A 20,073-nucleotide genomic window follows, 5' to 3' on the forward strand; every position below is an offset into this window, starting at 1 on the left:
CAGAATAACATTGTCGAAAAAAAAATACCTGTTGCAGGCCTTCTATTTTGACTTATACTAGTATCAAAAACAGTACTTCCAAACCCAATGTATTATTTTATTACTATTTAAGAGCAGACTTTCTGCTTCAGAGGTTGCGTAACTATTCTATTACTCTACTCCATTATTCTGAGCTGGAAGTACTTTCCATGGATTTTGTGACTTTCTACAAGTGGCTTTCATGCACTTGTCCAGTCTCCTCTTGCAGCCATGTAAACTTTTTACTCCCACAATATCACACGCACCTCCTTGTCATTTTTCTTGAACCTCAGTATTTCTTCAACACTTAAATTTTGCCAGAACTATATGAACCACAGCTGGAACTGAGAAATATTTGTTAAGTGGACTACTTTATTAAGTAAGGAGATTTAAGAAACTTGCTAGGACTTTTCATACGAAATACATGTAAAAAACATTTTAAAATGAGACTGTATGAGAAAGCACTTGTAGCCATTGCTGCTTTGTAAATTCCCATAATGGGGTTTGCAGGTTGCAGGATATGTAAAAATGAGAAAGTAAGTGTTTTTTTCAAAGAAGAACAACAATTCACTAAAACTTCCAAATAAAGTAAAATGTACTAGTCAGAACACAAAGCATAAAATGAAGATCTTCATTCTGTGATTAGCAATCACAGATGTTAACATTATATATAATATTCCAAATTACTTTAGAAATAGACAAAAGTACAATTCAATGTACAGAAAAATTTACAGTGCAAGGCATAAGCCAAACACAACACTACATGTAATTAAACTTTTTAAACCAGTAAAAATGTGAGGAATGAGTGGAATATGGAAAAAATCAAAAGTTAAGGAGACGTACTCTTAGGACTGTGCAGAAAAATAATTGTTCCAAGCATAAAGAAAGATATTAAGCATGTGGAAATTCATATGGTAACACAAACATATGTTAGGAACATTTGCTGGGACTTTGAAGGTAAACAAGATCACTCAACTCAGAACAACAAAATATTGGAAAAAAAAATCCTCTTTTATCTTTCAGTGTTTCAGTCCCAAACTGTTTTTGCTTAATTACCTGACATTACCTCATCTTTTCCAATCCATTTTCTCACAATTAAGAAAATTTTACTAGCACTGGATATCAGGCATCAGTAAGCGAGTAACCACAATAAACTACAAGGATAAACACGGAGTACAAAATGAACAACTACAAGTACTGGATAATACTGGAACAATTGAAACAATTACACTTCAATACGTAAGTTCCTTTGTGAGTCCACTGAAAATGGCAAGATGGCTTAACATTTAGTCATGCATTCATAAATAATTGTATAGCTATATTATAGCGCAGACAACAAATAATGTATCTTTTTGTTAGCATACAAGACTTTATATAACCATTTTTCAGTTAAGGTAAGACCAAAAAGCATTATTAAAAGTAAGAGACAAACGAAGGCTAACTTCAGTTTAATTCAAATGATTGTTTTATTTTCCAGAAGCTTCCAGTTTCTTTTACAGCATCTGCCCATATGAGAACATACAATTGGACCCATACAACAACAACAAAGCCATTTGCAGATAGTATTTAGGATTAAAGTTCCAGATTGCTGGATTACCGAGCTGGGTAAATAAGATATCTGAAAAGCCCGCAACAGCCAGTAAGTTGCGTGCAACCTGGGATGGTACTCAACTCATAGCACAGAACAATCTTTCACATTCAGCTGTTGAGTCAATTTGAGTACGGACTGCTTGTTGCAATAGTTTCAGACCACTGGGCATAACTGATCCCTGATAGCCCTTAAATTCCCAAATCTTATTAATGGATCCTGCTCTCTAGTATTCTTCACAGCACATTCCTTGACATAGCTGGAGACAAAGGCCACAGGTACTCCAGGCTGTCTGTGATGTATGTGAATGGTATGCTGTTCTAGGAAGCAAGGATCTTACTTGTGCTGTTGAAAGGTTTGTTTTTTTTTTTTAATTTTTCTGCATTACCCTTGAAAAATAAATAACTAAATTGAAGTTGCAGTGCTTTTTCCTAACAAAAAAAAAAAAAAAAATGAAGATGTTGCTAACTTCCCAGTGATGTTTGAATTTTTCATCTACTCTCATGGTCACACACAATTTCTAAAATCAGTAATGCATTTACAGAAATGATACCCCTGAGTTCTGCACTTTCTGGCTTACAGCTACATGGCCTTTAGTCACCATTTGTAAAACTTTTCTTTATTGAGAAAAGATGTAACAGAGCCAGCAGACCTCACGTTGGCATATGTGGGTGGGGGCTGTACCAGGCTCCAAGCTGCAGACTCTGCGATCCTCCTACATTTTGATGCTTTAATCCTTCATGAGGTCTATGTAGAACGTATGAAACTAGAAAGAAAGGCCAGATTTTAATTACATATGCACCCACAGATCAACAACTCACAATACTCTTAAATATGCCAGATATAGTTCGTTCTGTGGAGTTGCAAACCATCTAGAAGTACTTATTTCTCAGCAGGAAAACTAGGGGCAAGTTTTATACTTCTGCCGTTTTCAAGTGTGCAATAACAACCCCGAGGCTCTTGCCTTTATAGTCAGATATATAATGATTACTAGAGATTGCAATTTCTAATGGCCGTAGCTGCACAAGATCTCCACTCCTCACACCACAAACCTTGTGTAACTGAAATATTAGTACTACCAAATCTCCTTTTTTAGGCTGCAAGCCGGTCTCTGGTGTACTTTTATGTATTTTTGTACTTATGTATCGTGGGGAGGACAGATCAGCCTCTTATAGCAGGAACAGCGAAGAACCGAAGCACACCCGGCACTGTCCCCCCGTTCCCATGCCAGGTACGAGGACGTTACCCTCCCCGTTTCTCCATATTTACCGTTCCCTCACAGAAAGCCGCTAAAACCGCGCATTTAAACCCCCAGGGCACAGCACGACGTCCTCACACGGCTCCCTCGGCCCCGCCCCCTCCCCAACGGCCGCCCCCGCCATGATGGCGGCCGGCGCAGGAAGGGGCGGGCCGGGGCGGGGCGCGGCCGGGAGCGCGCAGCGCGGCGCGGGGCGGGTGGCAGGGCCGGGGCGGGGGGGGGCGGCGCGCGCCGCGCCCGCTCGGGAAGGGGGGGGGGGGTGCAGCGGGGACTGAGTGCCGCCGTTCCCCCTCCCCGCCCCGCCGCTGTCCGCCCGTGGCCCCGCCCCCTCCGAGGGCCCGGCGGCGGTCGCATGGCGCCGCCGCCGCTTCCCTTCCCTTCCCCTGCGGCCGCCTCTCGCTTCCTCCCTCCGTTCCCTTTCGCTTCCGGGGTCAGAGCCGCCGCGGCTGCCGCTCGGGAGCGAGCCCGGTCCCGCGGCCCGGCCGGCAGCGCCGGCAGCCGCCGCCATGGCCAGCAACCCGCAGCCGCAGCCCCCGCCGCCGCCGCCGCCCCCGCCGCCGCCGCCCCCTCAGCAGCCGCCGCCGCTGCCGGGGGCCGGGGCGGCGGCGGGGGGCGGCGCGGCGGAGCCCGAGCTGGTCTCCATGATCGTCAGCCACCTCAAGAGCCAGGGGCTCTTCGACCAGTTCCGCCGCGACTGCCTGGCCGACGTGGACACCAAGGTAACGGGGCGGGGAGGGCGGCGGGGACGCGGCTGAGGGGATCGCCGGCATTCGGGGCGGTCAGGGGGAGCGAGGGGCGCTGCCCCGCCGCCGGGCTGCCCCCTCTGACGATGTTCTCCTCAGCACACCGTGCTCTGGGGGTAGGCGTGTGCCACCTCTCAGCTTTGTCTCCCTCGTTTTCGGCCGCTTTCCCTCCTCAGCCCGCCTATCAGAATCTGAGGCAGCGCGTGGACAACTTTGTTTCCAACCATCTGGCCACGCACACCTGGAGCCCCCACCTCAACAAGAACCAGCTGAGGAATAACATCAGGCAGCAGGTGCTCAAGTAAGTGGTGCCGCTCGCCGTGCTCCCTTCGGACGCACCAGTGCTGCGTGGCGGGTGGCTGATGCGCTAGGTCAGCTGTAAACTGTCCCCTTTCTTTAGAGGGACTTCTGAAGAAGGTTCTGTCGTTGTTTTTTAAAGGTGGTGGTATTTCCGTTAACGGTTCACCATCAGCACTAGCCAGAGTTAGGCTTCAAATGTTATTTTGTCTGATCCAAGTTGAGCCAAGGATGGAAAGCTTAGTTTTGACTTGGGGTATAACATTCTAGTTAAAGATTAACTTTCCTGTCTCTTTTCAGTCAGAAATTAGTAAAATTACTACTGTCATCAAGTTTTGAGCTGAGGAAGTTAATAGGGTTTGACAGATCAAGCTCTGCAGAGTGCAAAGTGAAATTCACAAAATAAGAAACTGGATGCAAATCTGTTATGAGAAGAGCTTTTGCAGAACCGCTGTCATGTCAAACTGATGTCAAACACTTACCTCATGTTTGATTATTTCATTAGCATCCCTTTAGTTTTACTTGTCAGAAAGTAGTCATAAGAATCATCGGAAAGTTTCTTCAAGGGAGCCTGAGTTTGGTCACTGAGCTGGGTCAAATAAGGTATTTGTGAGCAAATGTGTTCAGTTATGGTGTAGCGATACCTTTGGTGACTGGTACAGAGGATCTGGGGATTTTTAAATAAGCAATGGGGATAATAGGAAGCATAGTCTTCCCTGGAACATACGAGGTTCTAGAGAAAACCCTTAGCTAAAAAGTTCTCTGTCATTTATTTTATTTTTTTACTTAGCATTAAGGGTGTTCTGTAAAGCTGTAAAAACTCTGAGGTGTCACCCTGTATTGTGCAAAAGGTAAATTAGGGCAGTGATGACTGGTCTGGTATTCATCTGTCCCTCATGCCTTCTTGAGTGCGTTTGTTTTATGCTAAGGGAGTTGATAAGATCAGGTTTCTTTTTTTCCCACAAAAGTCACTTTTATAACTAGCTAATACTTGTAGGCATCACCACTAGTGATGTAACCACGGGCCATTTGTTATGTTAGTTCCATGTGATTGGATCACTTTATTTCTTTACTTTTTTTTTTTTTTTAGTTCATAAGGCGATAGAGAGAGCAGTGGAAATACAGGTAGCTGGCTAAGTGCACTCCTGCAGCGATATTCAAAAACATTGGTGCTTCACTTGAAGTGTTTAAGAGAGTTTACGTTATTTAAATGAGCATTTATCATGAAGATGTTCTCTAAAAAGTCATTTTTGATTAAGTATTAATGTAACTTTGTTCCAGGTCTGGAATGTTGGAATCTGGAATTGACAGAATTATTTCTCAGGTTGTGGACCCAAAGATCAACCATACATTCAGACCTCAGGTGGAAAAAGCTGTCCATGAATTTTTAGCTACACTGAATCACAAAGAGGAGGCAGGTCCCAGTACAACTCCAAGTGAGGACAAAACAGATGCTTCAGTTACAGTACAAGGTATTCTACCATTTCTCTTAGCAGTCTGTTACCAAAAGTTTATTTCTTTTTCTCAGGAGAAGAAGCGTTAGCTAGGTTTGCTGCTAGCACAGAATTGTTATCATCCATGCTAGTAAGCTGAGTGCCAGGCAGCATACCATAATATTTGTCTCTTGCTGTTTCTACAAAGTTAGAAGGCAAGAGAGGTGCCATGTACCACTCTGTCACTTCTACCTGAGATTACAGTGGTTCAGTTTACTCTAAGGAGAAAAGTTGACTTCAGGGTTTAGCCCTGTATGTATTATATGATCTGATGAGACATAGGTGTAAAAGAAGAATGATTTATTTTTTTATGCATTGATAGATGAACAGAGCTTGTCTTTAAGACGTTTAATTGTCTTAATGCTGTTGCTGTGTACAGTAAAACTTTAATGGCTAAGATTCTCTCAGGAGCTTAAGTTCAGCTGTAAATCAGCCAATCCTTAGTTTGTTTAAAAATGCAGTACTTCCTTTATGATTTTCATTTATGTTGCCTGGTATCAGCTTCTAAACACTCCTGCAGGTAATTGTCCATTCTTTCCCTTCCTAAGAGACTCCACAGCAGTCCATCTATTTGTAACCAGAGCCTTTATTTAAATCCTAGCCCTTTTCCTGTGAGGCCCACTTCCTTTAATGTAAGTGGGTTAACAAGCCAGCTGCAGCTCCCAGTACTAGTCTGTTTAACCCTTTCTCATCCATCTTCAAAGATGCTTCTAAGAGGATGGGAAAGTAATAGAGGGCATTTTGATAGCTTTGTTATTACATAATCGATACGCTGAGTTCATTTCTGATGTCATTTATGAAGATACCAGGGGGTACAAATGTAGGCTTCTTGCTGCAGTATTCCGTTTTGTGCTTCTCCAAAGCCTATTGATAGTAAAGTTGAGCATCCTTCCCGTAAACGACCACTGCTTTCACTTGAGAAGTGTAACTGGTACTTTTTTTCTGAACGACATTCTCCAGATGCAAAATCAGTCAAACGTTTTTGTTATTACTCTATTTCAAATAAATAAAAATCACTCTTTTTCCTTTTACTTGCTTAAAGTCATTCTATTTAAATGGGCACTTCCTTTCAAGTATTTCAAAAGCTTCCTTCATGGAAAATCACAGAAACTGAGATGAACTAAAACTTTTCTTTCTTACTCTTCAAGGTGTCTCTACTACAACTCCTAGTGGCAATGTAGCTAGTGATGCAATGTCCATTTTGGAAACAATAACTTCTCTTAACCAAGAAGCAAGTGCTGCCAGGGCTTCAACAGAGAACTCAAATTCCAAGAACAATGACAAAGTTGCTAAAAGACTCTTATCTCAGCACAGTGTTGATGGTAGTGCTGAGAGAGAGAAAAACACGGAGGACTTGCAAGACAGAGAGAAAGCAACTTCTGATGTTTCTGGAGAAGGAGCTGAAACACTTGCAAAGTGTGAAGATTCAAATGAGCTTCCCAGTCAAAGTGAAGAAATAAAAAATTCAGCAAAGGATACCAATAGTTTGACTAATACAAGTAAAGAAATACAACAGGAAAGTGAAGATCAAAAGAGTAAATTAATAGATAAATGTGACAAGAAACCAGACAGCAGTGAAAAAGGTGAAAGAAGAAAAGAAAAGAAAGAGAAACCCGAAAAGAAGTCTGACCATTCAAAGAAAAGTGATGATACTACCAAGTCAAAAGAAGAAAAGCAAGGGAGAGAGCTGGAACCAGCGAAACAGTTAGTCCCAGAAAAAAATAGCAGTAAACATAAAACAACTGAAAGCACTAAAGAAGGTATGATGTGGGCAATGCTCATTCTTAAAATATGAAGTTGTTTTTGTTGTGTTGTTTTGTTCTTTTTAAATGTATTTGGGAACTGAATCAGAAGTGTGTGGGGAATGTATGTTCTCTGCTAGTTGTAGCAAACTTAACTAGCTAGCTACAGTTAGCTCTTGGTTCATCACCCTTAACCAAGGCGCCCAAATTAGGAATCTGATTGTCTTTGATCTTCAAGTGTGTGTGTTATTGGTCATCGGTGTTATTCCAGCAAGATCTCTCAAATTTCCCAGTCTGCATTTTAAGGTGTTAATTTATTTATTTTTTTTATTATTTCTTAAGACAACTTTTTTTTCAGTGGCAAAAAAAACTGTTTTGGTAAGAAAAGATTCTCAAATGTAGTATGCTGTATTACAGCCTTTTCTCTCTATTCTTTCCTTTGCAAGAACATACATCAATAGATTCGGATTTGGATGTACTCAGTGACATCACTGTCAGCTCTGTCCATACCAGTGACCTTTCTTCCTTTGAAGAAGAGAGTGAAGAGGAAAATGTAATTTCTGACAGTACTGAAGAAGGGGAGATCACATCAGATGGTAAAACAATCAGAATGTTAATTTTGGTGGTAAAATGGCAAGAAAGAATATGCAACAATTCTGTTATTTGAGTGCATCCTATCCCAAATTTGACATTTTGCAATATTTTCTATTGTGTTTATTTTTGAGGAAGGGCTTTCAATGTGGAGTGGTAGTATTTGTGCAATCCTGAAAGATGAGCACTAGGCATATTTTGAGACCTTTTTTAACAGCATGATATATTCTAAGGATTGTAAGTATTACTTGTACTACAGTATTCCATAGGCGACAGAAACGCATAGTGTTTGGATATGGATGGATATGTGGCTTTGCCATGAGCTTTTTACCCTCCCTTCTGCCACAGATTTAGTATATCATTGGAGTGTTTTGTTTATGATCCTGCAGTAGTGCATGTAGCAGACTTTGCCAATTTAGGTTGTTTTCAGAGCTTCAGGCATGCTGGGATTTCCAAATTCTACCTGGCTACAGTAGAAGGAACATGAGTGGATTTAACTTTTAAGAGTTTGGGAACACCAAACCTGTTCACTGGCTGTGGTTCATTTTTGAATTCTCCTTGTCTTGAGCAGACCTCAGATTCTTTTGATTTCTGCAGATATATGACTTCTGCGTATATTAAGATCTAACCGCTTCATAAGACAGTACCAGTTTCGTAGTACCTGAATGAGTTGTCTCATGTATATTCTGAGCTTCTCTTCTGCTCTAAGAATATTACTTAGAAGCACTGAACTACTTGCATATTCTCTGGCTTTGGTGTTACCTGTAAACATGACAGATTGCATGAAGTGAAATAAGCCTTAAGTATATTTCAAGCATACAAATACTTTGTATTATGTGAAGTAGAAATATTTTTGCTCTATTGCAAATCATCGTGATAAAAAAAAACTATTTCAATTTTACTTATATAATAATTACATATATAAACAAATGTGTTCTGTTTATATATTTCAAAAAGCCTACTTAGTTTTTAAGGTCTTAAACATTGTACAATTTTTTGGTGTAAGAAAGGAGCTTAGTTTAATATACAGAAGAAGGTATATTCTGACTTCTTATTTAGTATCTTGGTTTTTTTTGGCTGAATAGTGTACACAAATGGATGAATATTCATTTCATGTTTTCATAATCTAGTGGTACTTTGCACAATATTTGACTTTTTTTTTGACTGCTTCCATGTGTAAAGAAAATAAGTTATTAAATTTTGTGTGTCTTCGTTTTACAAAAACTATGTTGAAAGTACTGCTCTATTATATCAGTATATCTCTACATTTCACTAACTTTCCAGATGAAGAGGCGAAAAACAATCAAACTAAGACAAAGCCTCATTCTAATGAGATGAGTGATGGGAAAGCCAAGCCTGTTCGTCATGCTTACGTTCGAAAGCCTTTTTTGTACTCCAAGTACTTCAGTGACTCTGATGATGAGCGAACTGTAGAGCAACGCCGACAATCCATTGTAAGTGTGAGTTTTGTTACTGCTCGCTGTCTAAGCCCTTAAACCATTCAGCACAGAAATTTCACTTGTAACTGGTGGTGGTTTGTGAGGGGGAGTTTTCTGTTTCTTCTCATTTTGTTTTTGTTGCTTGTGTCCCTCCTTCATACTTCAATCAGTATTGTGTGATCTGGAACACCACATTGCAGGGAATTACTCTACTGGGTGAGCTTTGAAGGCTTCTAGCAGTTGTCAAAACTGCATCGTGCTTTTTTCCCCATCTTCACAGAATAGGCAATAGGTAGATTTTTTTCTTAATTGAGTCATTCAGTGTGGAGAGTAAGAAACTGCAGGTTTTAGATGTTCTTTTACTACAAATATACACTCTTTGCCCTAGTGATAATTTGTTTTCTCTTGCGTGTGTATCTCTAGGCCAAAGAAAAAGAAGAGAGACTCCTAAGAAGACAAATCAACAGAGAGAGGCTTGAAGAAAAACGTAAACAGAAAGCTGCAGAAAAAACAAAGTCCCTAAAAAGTGGAAGTCAGAATGCTAAAGGTATGGAAATTATACATTAGCCTTTTATTTCTTTTATTTTAAGGGAAAATAACTTTCAGAGTAAAATAATGTCAGTAGGTCTTTTGTCATCTCCCTTGAAAGCCCATTGTTTCAATAGTGATGTGACAGGAAAATGGATAATGCGAATTATTAATACAAATGTCTTCACTTTTTCATATATCCGTGATTATATTACTTGAATACCCATATACATTAGTATTCTCTTCTTTCCACTTTCAATCTCATTTATAGCTGAAACAGTGATACAAAGACATACTTATGCCTTTCACCATTTGTGTATTATTTTAGGAAAAAGTGGCTTGAACGTAGAAGAACCTTCAGCAAGAAGTCTCGAGACAAAAACTACTGGTACCAGCATTAAGGATGTGCTTAAAGAACAGAAATTCTTAGAAAAAAAAGTAGCCTTGAGCAGAAAAAGAAAAAGAGATTCAAGGTATTCATGTATTTGCTCAAAAGGAATGAAGTTTTTAAAACTTCATTTCTGCAGATTCTAAAGGTTCTCTTCAACTTTGCAGTTAGCCTTACCTATTTTAACAATTTTGTCCTAAGGCATCCAGAGAACTTTGTTACTAATACTCACCAAGTTGAGGTATAAAATGAAGTTATGTCTCCTTAACGTAGTACAGCTCAGACAGGCAGGCTGCAGTAGCAGCCTTTGTGTGGCTTTTCATCCACACAATGATAATAAAGACGTGAGAATGGAAAGCTGTTAGATGTTTGTGCATCTAATATAAAAAACAAGTGTAATGTATTTCCATTAACTTTTATTTTTCTGATCTGGCTGAGTTCCTAGTATATATTTATTATTTTGTATTCTGTCATAATTTTTTGCTAACTTTCCATTACTACATTTTCATTCACTTATTACATCGTTTCTTGACTTCATAAATGAAATAAGATTAAAAAAAAAAGAAACTTAACAGATTGATAGTAATTAAGCTAAATTACTGCTTGTGTATGTATTTATGTTAATATATAAAAAAATACAATTTGTGTGTATATATTGTAGATATACAGAAATACATTATGCAGAGCAGCACGAGCTGGGATATACCCTGCAGTCCTTCAATATGAGTAACTTAAATAAATCATTCAATCTTCAGCTTGCCCTGGTCTTTAATTTGGTGTTTTAAGTAGATACATACATATATATCTAGATACACATGTATTTATATTAAATAAGACAAGCTTCTGAAAGACAAAACCAGTATTTTTTTTAAAGTTCCCTTTCCTTTGATAAGGGGAGAATGTGTTTTTCTCTGTGGTAAGATCTCTTATTCATTTTACACGGACAACTATAGTACTAATATTGTCATACTAACGTTTTCTGCTTTAAAGCACTGTTGTCCAGAGAGCATCTGTGAAGTTAGTACACATAGTTTTCCAAGAAGAAAAAAAGGCTTGGGCAAACTGTTTAGTCAAAAGTAGTGTGACCGTGTTCAGTGTTTTAGTGTGCGTTTGTCTCTCGCCTTCAGCTTTTAAAGCAGAAAATTTACAAACTAATGTTAGTCTGTTATTTTCTTTTTTTAATTGCTTATCCAAATTCCTGTTTCAGGCATGTTGAAGATAGTTGGAAAAAGAAATATGAGCCAACTGAAGAGGATTCTAAAGAAATTCAAAAAACAAATGAGGTATGTGTCTCCTAAGCTAATAAAATTTGTTTCAAGAAACTAATGTTACGATCTTTCTTTTTAATTGTAAAAGGACTTATTCATTTGTCCATACCAAACTGTATACTACTCCACTCATTCTCTTGAATTACTTTTTCTCCTGCTACTTCTTTGAGTTGGGTTAATGATACTACATTACCACGGTAGTGTTTTCTGAATTCTAGTAAATATTAGGTTACATCATGTATGTGTTTGGTGCTGGCCTATTTTGTAGTAGGAGAAAAGAGATAGTTTGAGCTGTATTCTGTAAAACACGTTGGATTTGTAAAGGAGTGAAGTATGTGAAAGACTTCAGGAGTTTGATCTACATAAATTTCTCCTTGGGAACTTATAGAGAAACTAAATATAGTCTGAATAGTACAGGAAAGACAACTTTTAGGTTGAGAGGTTTTTATCAACAATGTTATTACCAAAAAGGTGATAGCTGGAAGTCAAACTGGCAATCTAAAGCTATCTTTTGTGGGTTTTTGTTTTTCTTTTAAACAGCGTAAAGGCAGTTTGAAATAAATTGTAGAACATTTGAAAGGGTTATTGTCCATTTAAAAGTCTATTTAAATTGTTTTAGAAAGAAAGGTTACTTTATAAAGAAGTGATATTCAAAGTCAAGCAGACTGTTAACTTCTGTTGAAATAAATAAGGCAAATTTCCTTTTCTTGCCAACAATGTTTTAAATTAATTTTTATTACAGAAAGTGGGTCCCCTGCTCTATTGCTTTTATGGATAGTTTGTCTTCTAGAATTCTGTCAGACGTATAGTGAAGGAACTGTGTAACATATTTAAATTTCTTTTACAGACTTGTGAAAAAAATTCTTCAAAAGAATTAAAGCATAATCATGGGAAAAGTGAAATCTCTAAACCACTTCGAAGACTTTCAGAATCTGTGCATTCAACTGAGGAAAGCAAAAATGATTCTAAAGTGGAAAAAGAACATAAAAGAAAAACCTCTACCTGTCTTCAGGCTGAAGGAACCCAGCAGGACAGTGAAACGAGGGATCCAAAAAAACTGGATAGAGCAGAAGTTAATACCGAAGAACCACAGAAGCAGAAAACCACATTTAAAAATGAAAAGCACCCCAAAAAAGATAGTGACACAGAAATTCAACATACAAGAAATTCTGCCAGAAAAGAAGCCAAGTCTTACAGAGATAAAAATGAAAAGGAAATAACTGCTGTAGAAGATAAAGTTTCTTTAAAGCACAAACATAAAGGAGACAATGCTCATAAGTCAGGTGAAGATGTTGAACTCCATTCTTCTGAGAGAAGTTCGAAAGGTGAGGATGGTGCTCAGAAACATAATCAACAAATAAAGGTTTCCACAGATGACAAACCTGAAAGAAAAAGTAAACACCGAAGTGAACGGAAAATATCAGTGGCTGGAAAAGATGGAAAAAATATTTCTGAACACACTTTAAAAACTGAAGAGTTGCTGCGTAAGGAAAATAAAAAAGACAAGCACCTCTCAACAGAAAAATCAAGAGCAGAATACAAGTCCAAAAGGTCTCTGAGTGATTCTAGGCCACAGAAGGATTCCCTAAGTGCCTCAAAGCAACTTGCTTCTGCTTCACAAAAAAGGAGTGAAAGTTACTCAGAAGATAAGCATGAAATAAAATCAACTAATTCTGAATGTAATTTGAAACAAGAAGATGGCATTCATAAAGATAGACGAAGATCTAAGAGCCTTGTGGAAGACAAAACTTTATTAAAGTCTAAGTCAAAGAGTCATAATAAACAACTCAAAGTATCTGAAATTGAATTACAGGAAAATTTAGCAAAACAAGAGACTATTCAGAAACAGGACAAAGATAAGAGCATGGAAGAGAATGATTCAGATAAGCAACACAAATCCAAGAATGAAAATAAAGTTTTTGAGGAGAGTGGTGCTGATATTGAAAATGAAAGTGGCATGCAATCAACTCAGGGATCACAAAAAGACTTCAGTCACAGAGTTAAGTTACATTCTGGAGAAAGAGGATCTGTTAAAGAGAAATGTAGAGGTGATAAAGATTTAAGTAACTCCAAACTAGAAAGAAGGTTCTCCGTTGAAGGTCACAAAAGCAGAAGCTTAAAGCACAGCAACAAGGAAATGAAGAAGAAGGAAGAGTGTGTCAAATCGGAGGATAAAGATATCAAAGAAGTGGACAGTGGGCATGAAAAAGTGTTGGGCATCACAGTAGCAATGGATAAAAAACAAAGTAAAAAGATACTCTGTGAAAACAGAAAAGGCAATGTATCAAACCAAGATTTGCTTGGAGAGGAAAAGCAGTCAGCTGGCACAACTGTAAGTAGCCATACTCCAGCCCCTCAAAAGTCAAGTGTGAATAGTGATGGTGTGTATTCTGGTCATGAGGGAGAGATGATGGAAGTTGATGTGGAAGAAGCAAAAGCACAAGAAGCATCTAAAATTGAAGGGAAAAGCATTCTAAATTCACTCCAAGCTGCAGATGCCAAGTACACAGCGAAAGAAAAAATTGCTCTCTCTGTTTCAAGTAAGGAATTAAAACACAGTGTGGCAGATCTTGAAGCTTGTGAACCGCAGTTTCTGGCTGCAGTTGAAAAAACTGTTAAACAAGATATCCCTAATAAGCAAGTTGGTGCCTTAGACGCTTTGTCCAAACAAGTTTCTGTGGATCAAGGACCCAGTAAACAAGGGGCTTATAAAATGAGTGCTGTGCGTGAAACAAGTCGTAGAATCTCACTGAATGCTCCCAGTAAAGATGAGACTTCAGAAGACAGCAGAAAACCAAAGAATTTTAAAACTGTGATAAATTCTAATTCAGATAACGTTCCTTTAGCAGGTAATTGTTCCAGAGAAGATGCTGCTGATGCAAAGCCTATGGATATGGATATCTTAGATTTTACAGATTCCTTGGGTAGTATGTCTAAGGAGGAATGCCATAATACAGATGGGACTTCTTTGTCTGAAGATGCTTTCATTTTGAAGAATGATGCAGCACAGGTTGTATACATGGAACAACAAGATAGTGCAACGCTGAGTTCTGTCATGAAAGACAGTGATGGCAACAACGCTATGACAAACAATATAGAAAAAGACAATGAGGCACCACAGCCCGATGAGCAGGCAATGGAAGACAGTACAACTGGCTTACCCATTAAAGAAGGTTATGACAAATCAGCAAAGTCAAAAAGCACTCAAAGAAGTGAGTTGAAAATAAAAGAGGAAAGCTTGGTGGCTAATGTGACTGAAGACCATAGAGACGTAAAAACAAAAGGGCATCTCCTAAAAAAAATAAAAAGAAAAGAAAGAGAGTGTTTGCAAACAGACCATTCCACAAAGGGGGAGAGGAGCACAATGGTGGATAACGTGAAAAAGAATGAGGTGCATGATGCTGATGATATGATACAATCTTCCTCTGTGTTAGTGCCTAAAAGAGTTCCTGAAGAAAAAGTCAAAGGCTCTGTTGTAGCCACTAGGCAAGAAGGGAATGGTGTGATTGTCACAGAAGATAAAAATGAAAGCAATGCAGTGGGTACCAGCGCAGGAAGCAGCAAACTTAGTTTGTTGTACAGCAGCCCGCAAACAACTCCAGCCACTGTGATAGGAACTAGCACAGAAAAGATTGAGAGCACTGTAATGGCCACTAGTACAGGAGAAGAAAGGCCTGAGGGTGCATCACATTCTGAAAAGGAAAGTGATGCTACGACCACTTGCTCAGAAGAAGAAAGTGAGGTGGCATTAATCTGCACAAGCATAGAAGCTGATGAAGGTTTCACAACAGGCATATGGGTAAAAAGTAGTGAGGGAGGCAGTTTCATCACAGGAGCAGATATCGGTGAGTGTACAGTTGCAGCAGCAGAAGAAGGCGGTGGCAGTGTTGTCACGGAAGGATTAGCAGAAAGTGAAAGTTTCCTAACAAGTACAAAAGAAAATGGTGACTGTACCATGGTTGATGCAGAAGAAAGTGGTAAGGATTCAGTCAATGCAAGTGGAGCAGAAATTGAAGATAGTGTGAATAGCGCTGGGACAGAAGAAAAAGATGATGCTGTGACTAGTGCGGGCTCTGAAGAGAAGCGAAAGACCTCAGCTTGTGGAGATGCAAGCAAATTTGAAAGTTCTGTGTCCTGCTTAGGTGAAGTGGAGAGCGATGGTGCTGTAACTAGTGCAGGGACAGAAACAGGTGAAGGATCAACAAGTGGTGACGGTTCAGCAGAATTTAGGGGCAGTAAGAGAGCTGGCCGAGTAAAAGAACACGAAGGTACTGTGACTTGCACAGGTGCAGAAGAAAGAGGTCATAACTTCATTATGTGCTCAGTGACTGGTACAGATGCCCAAGGAGAAAGCACTGTAAGTGGGGCGTGTATTGCAGTGGTCACAAATAATGATGCTACAACTGGAACTAATGGTGACAAATCTGAGGATACTATAAATGGTGAAAGTGCAGTGACCAGCACAGGCATAACTCCAGAAGATGATGCTGAAATTTCAGTAGTCTGCACAGGACTGGAGGACAGCAATGAAGGGTGTGCAGTTTCTTTAGATGCTGAAAAATGTGAAAGTCTAATGGACAGCACAAGGACAAAAGAGGAAGCCAGTATTGCTATGGTCAGCATTGGTTCATGTGATGATGAAGGTTTTGTGACTAGTACAGGCTCAAAAGAAGAGGATGAAGAAGATGAGGGTATTGTGACCAGTACTGGAAGAGGAAATGAAGAAATTGAGCATGCTTCTACTTGCACGGGAATGGAAGGTGAAAATGCGCTGATCTGTATAGGTGCAGAAGAAGGTGAAAGTTCCATTATCTGCATAGTTGCTGAACAAATGGAAGCTGAGTCAGGAGTGGCTGGCACAAATGTAAATAAGCTTATGGTTGACAGTATGACGGGTGCTGAGAAAGAAGCTAGTCATGGCACAAACAGCAAAAATGCCAAAGGAATTGTTGAAAGTAGTGTAACCAGTGCAAGTGCTGCCGATGAGGGTGCCATGGCTGCACATATCGGAAAACATGAAGGTATCCTCATTCCCCTGGATGCTGAAGAGTGTGAGGGCCCCATGACTAGTGCTATGGCACTGCAGGATAAGGGTCAGCTTGGTGCTGAAGAAGGACATGAAATTGCCATGACTTCTTTCGGTAGCAGAGAACTTGATGGCTCTATAAGTAGTGCCATTCCAAAGGAAGATGACAACTCTCTTATTTCTCCTGACAGAGAGGAAAAAGTTAAAGGTGATATTATTTCCACCAGTACAGTGGAAGAAAGTGATGCTCCCTTACATTCAGCCATGGATGCTGAGGAAGGTCCGCTTGCTGTTACAAGAGCAAATGAAAGTAGGGAAAGCTCTATGGTCTTAGCAGACACCGAAGACACAGAGGTGCCCATGCCCAGTACAGCTACAGAATTTAAAGAGAGTGTGCATGCTTCTAGCAGCAAGCAGGAGAAAGATGAGTGCACGATGATTTCCACCAGTATTGTGGAAGAATTTGAGGCTCCTATGTCAAGTGCCACTATTGAATACGATGGTCAGCTCCCCTCTGTGAAAACGGAAGAAATAAGTGAGAATACTATGGTTTCTATAGATATGGAGGTATACGATGTTCCCATGCCCAGTGCATCCAGTGTGGGAGGAGGAGATGATGATGAAAGTCGACCAACTGCTAGCAGTAAAGAAGAAAAGGATGAGTGTGCTATGATCTCCACAAGCGTTGTAGAAGAACAAGTAATCCTAATGTCAGGTGAGGTTACAGAAGAGGCAGTTCAGCATGTCTCAGACACAGAGTCAAAAAATGAAACAGTAATGATCTCCACAAGTACAGCAGAATGTTTTGAATCTCCTATGTCTAGTGTAGCTGTGCAAGATGAAAATAAACTCACTGCTTCAGAAACAGAAGGAAGATACGAAGCTGCTATGATCACAACAAGTATGACAGAAGAATGTGAGATAGTCCTGATCAGTGCAGCACCACAAGCTGAAAGTCAGCTTCTTGTGGCAGAAGGAGATGAAGAGACCATTCTCTCTCCAAATGCATCAGAGGAATGCAAGATCGTGGAGACCACTGCAACTGTAGATGAAGAGTTTGGACTAGCTGCTTTCAATACAGATGCAAAGAGCGACGGTTCTGTGATTTTTGTGGGAGAATGTGGAGCTCCTGTGCTGAGGGTTACCACCAACAGTGAAGATCAACATGCTGCTTCAAGTATGGGAGATAAAGAGGAAGGGGCAGTAATCACCCTGAGCACAATGGAAGAATGTGATAGTCTCTTCACCTTTACAGTCATAGAAGAAAGTCAACTTGCTGCTGAGAGTACAGAAGTAAAAGACAAAAGTGAGGACATTTTTAATACTGCTAGCCAAATTGAATGCATCCTAACAACCACAGGCCCAGAAAAAAGCAATAATTCTTTGCTTGTCATTGGTAGAGAGAATGAGGCCAGTGAGAGTGTTGTGCAGGACGAATCAGCAGCATCTCAGACTGCTGTAGACAGTGAAGTCACAGAAACGGATGAAAATTCAGTGAACCTCATGAGTGTAGATGAAGCTCTTTGTGTGGAGATTAGTACAGAGGCTGTTGCAAGTGCAAGTCCGTCCTCAGAGGCAAATGAGGATGACGAGCAAGCTGAAGATGTGTTGCAGGAGGATGTTACATCAGAACTCTCTTGTATGATTTCGGAAGCAGCAGTAGAGAGTGAAACTCTACAGAATGTAAACTGTAAATTTAACTCAAACTTGCTTTTAGAAAGCGACTTTTCTGAAAGAAGGACTCCACTGCCTAGGGCACAGTCTCATTCCTTAGCTTCTGCAAGTGAAGTAACTGTAAATAACAACCATGGTGAAGTGATTGCAGGAGCAGAATTAGGGGAAAAAAAAGACTTGCCTGTGTTGCATGTGGAAGAACTATATGGCAGTGATGACAAAATGAACTTGGTCAAAATAGATGATATTGGAAATGAAGTTACTTTTCAGAAAAGTAATACAACATTTAATTCAGGTGAGGATTTCTGTGCTTTTTTCCTCTCTTGAGTTTATAGCTGTCATTAATAAATGCTGAATTACCAATAACTTATGCTGTTCAAATATACCAGACTTCTGTGTAGTTTGCAAAATTCTAATGTATTTAAGAATTGGTGGCAAATACTTAACTAAACATGTAATTCTGAGAGTGTTGGCGTGACTGAACAAAATTAGTATCTTAGGTATGTTAAAAAAGTGCACAAAGATAAAATATATTGAGTTAAAATCATGATCTAATTTATGATGTTTGCAAGGGATAATTATCATGGAGCTACAAATAGGTTTTGTTACTAACATGTTCTGAAATTCAAAAGTACTTTTATAGGAAAGAGAATGTATTTCATTTAGATGTACGTTCAACATTTTAAAAATGGTAACTTAGTGAGTTTTGAAGATTAAGAGTGACCATCCTTAGTCGTAACCGCAGATTTTCTCAGGATAGTTTTTTAATGGTAATACTTAAATTCACTGTCTTATGCTGAATTTTGTCTTGTCTCTACTAATAGACTTGAAATTATCATCCTTCGTGTTGCTGGAGGAGTTAGGTAGTGATCCTAAATAAACAAATGTTTTAGGAAAGCAGTGATTTTAGGTGTCTATTTTTAATACAGAACTTAAGATATGGTAGTATATGACACTAAGAATATCATGTCTTATTTTCAAGATCCATTTTTCTGGGATTTAATGTTTGAAATGAACTTGCATGGTTGCTAGTTCCTTAAAATACCACATTGTGAACATCCTGCTATTTTTAGCCTTTCTCCTTTTTGACCCTCCAGAATAGTTGAAGCACTAAGTTTATGAAATAATAAGTTCTGTAAATGCCATAATGAATTCAAAGTTTTGAGTTCATTAAAATTTTGGAGGAATTAAACTGTAGAAAAAAGTAGAGAAGTCTGCCTGTCCTCAGTTATGCCAAGGTACATGGAATGATGCTGGTGAAACACTTCTTTTAAAACCTTTTCCTTCTCATGTATGTCTCGAAGGTTAGTTTTTCTATTTTGGTGTTTCACTCAATACTTGTCATGGGCTGATGCAGGCTTTGTAAGTACCAGGGGTAACAGTAGTTTGTATTTAATACAAATGTAACTTGCTGTTTGGAATTTTGTCAGAAAATCTGTTAGATGTTTTCAAAGGAAAAGCAAGAAAAAAAGCTGAAGTCAGAAATCCATAAATAAGCTGTGGTAAATTCTGATAACTTCTATTCTCCAATCTTTTTGTATTTAAGGAAAACAGAGAAGTACTTGTGTTCTTGCAGATGTCAAGGTTTTTTTTTAAGCTGGTTTGCTACAGACAGACAACTATTGTTTTCATTGCCAGGAAGAGGTTGAATTCATGTGGTGGTTCATGAGGGGATAGCATCCTACTGTAGCATGGGCTAACTATGGCATAATGTAATTAATAATTTTAACATACTTGTATTTCATTAGGCAATAATGCAGCTTTACCAAAGTTGGCAGAAGAAGTAGAACTTGAAACTAACTTGAAAATTGAAGAGGTATGTGTTAATTTTTTTTTGACTGTTTCTTGTATGATTAAATATGTTTTCTAGGGTTTCCTTACTAAATATTTGATTTTTGTGCAGCAAGGACTGTATTTGAACCTCAAAACATTTAGAGGGTCATTTTTTTCGGAATATTTAGCTGTATTCTTCTAAGCAGTTGGCATTTAGATTGTGTGATGTCCATGTTACTCTGTGGTA

At 39.2% G+C, this 20,073-nt stretch overlaps 1 protein-coding gene and 1 long non-coding RNA gene across 6 annotated transcripts in view; one reads left to right on the forward strand and one right to left on the reverse strand.

Moving 5' to 3' along the window:
- Positions 1 to 1,465: 1,465 nt before the first annotated feature.
- LOC310898293 lies at positions 1,466 to 3,018 on the reverse strand. The gene is made up of 2 exons (XR_014583181.1): positions 2,876 to 3,018; positions 1,466 to 2,372 (listed from the first exon to the last, which is right to left on the reverse strand). It is a non-coding gene; the product is annotated as an uncharacterized lncRNA (long non-coding RNA).
- Positions 3,019 to 3,151: 133 nt separating this feature from the next.
- BOD1L1 (biorientation of chromosomes in cell division 1 like 1) overlaps positions 3,152 to 20,073 on the forward strand; it is a 35,369-nt gene continuing 18,447 nt past the window's right edge. For 2 of the 5 annotated variants that reach the window (XM_083834973.1, XM_083834975.1), the window contains exons 1-11: positions 3,232 to 3,583; positions 3,784 to 3,908; positions 5,186 to 5,376; positions 6,546 to 7,157; positions 7,586 to 7,735; positions 9,015 to 9,184; positions 9,593 to 9,716; positions 10,026 to 10,170; positions 11,293 to 11,368; positions 12,201 to 18,348; positions 19,802 to 19,869. In XM_083834973.1, the coding sequence (XP_083691099.1) occupies positions 3,371 to 3,583; positions 3,784 to 3,908; positions 5,186 to 5,376; positions 6,546 to 7,157; positions 7,586 to 7,735; positions 9,015 to 9,184; positions 9,593 to 9,716; positions 10,026 to 10,170; positions 11,293 to 11,368; positions 12,201 to 18,348; positions 19,802 to 19,869 (8,022 nt within the window). In that variant the 5' untranslated portion in view covers positions 3,232 to 3,370. Of the gene's footprint in view, positions 3,584 to 3,783; positions 3,909 to 5,185; positions 5,377 to 6,545; positions 7,158 to 7,585; positions 7,736 to 9,014; positions 9,185 to 9,592; positions 9,717 to 10,025; positions 10,171 to 11,292; positions 11,369 to 12,200; positions 18,349 to 19,801; positions 19,870 to 20,073 lie in introns of all 5 variants that reach the window. The other 3 variants (XM_083834976.1, XR_014583946.1, XM_083834974.1) reach the window with 3 other exon arrangements.

This window comes from Anser anser, assembly GCF_964211835.1.
Source record: "Anser anser genome assembly, chromosome: 4".
Taxonomy (NCBI): domain Eukaryota; kingdom Metazoa; phylum Chordata; class Aves; order Anseriformes; family Anatidae; genus Anser; species Anser anser.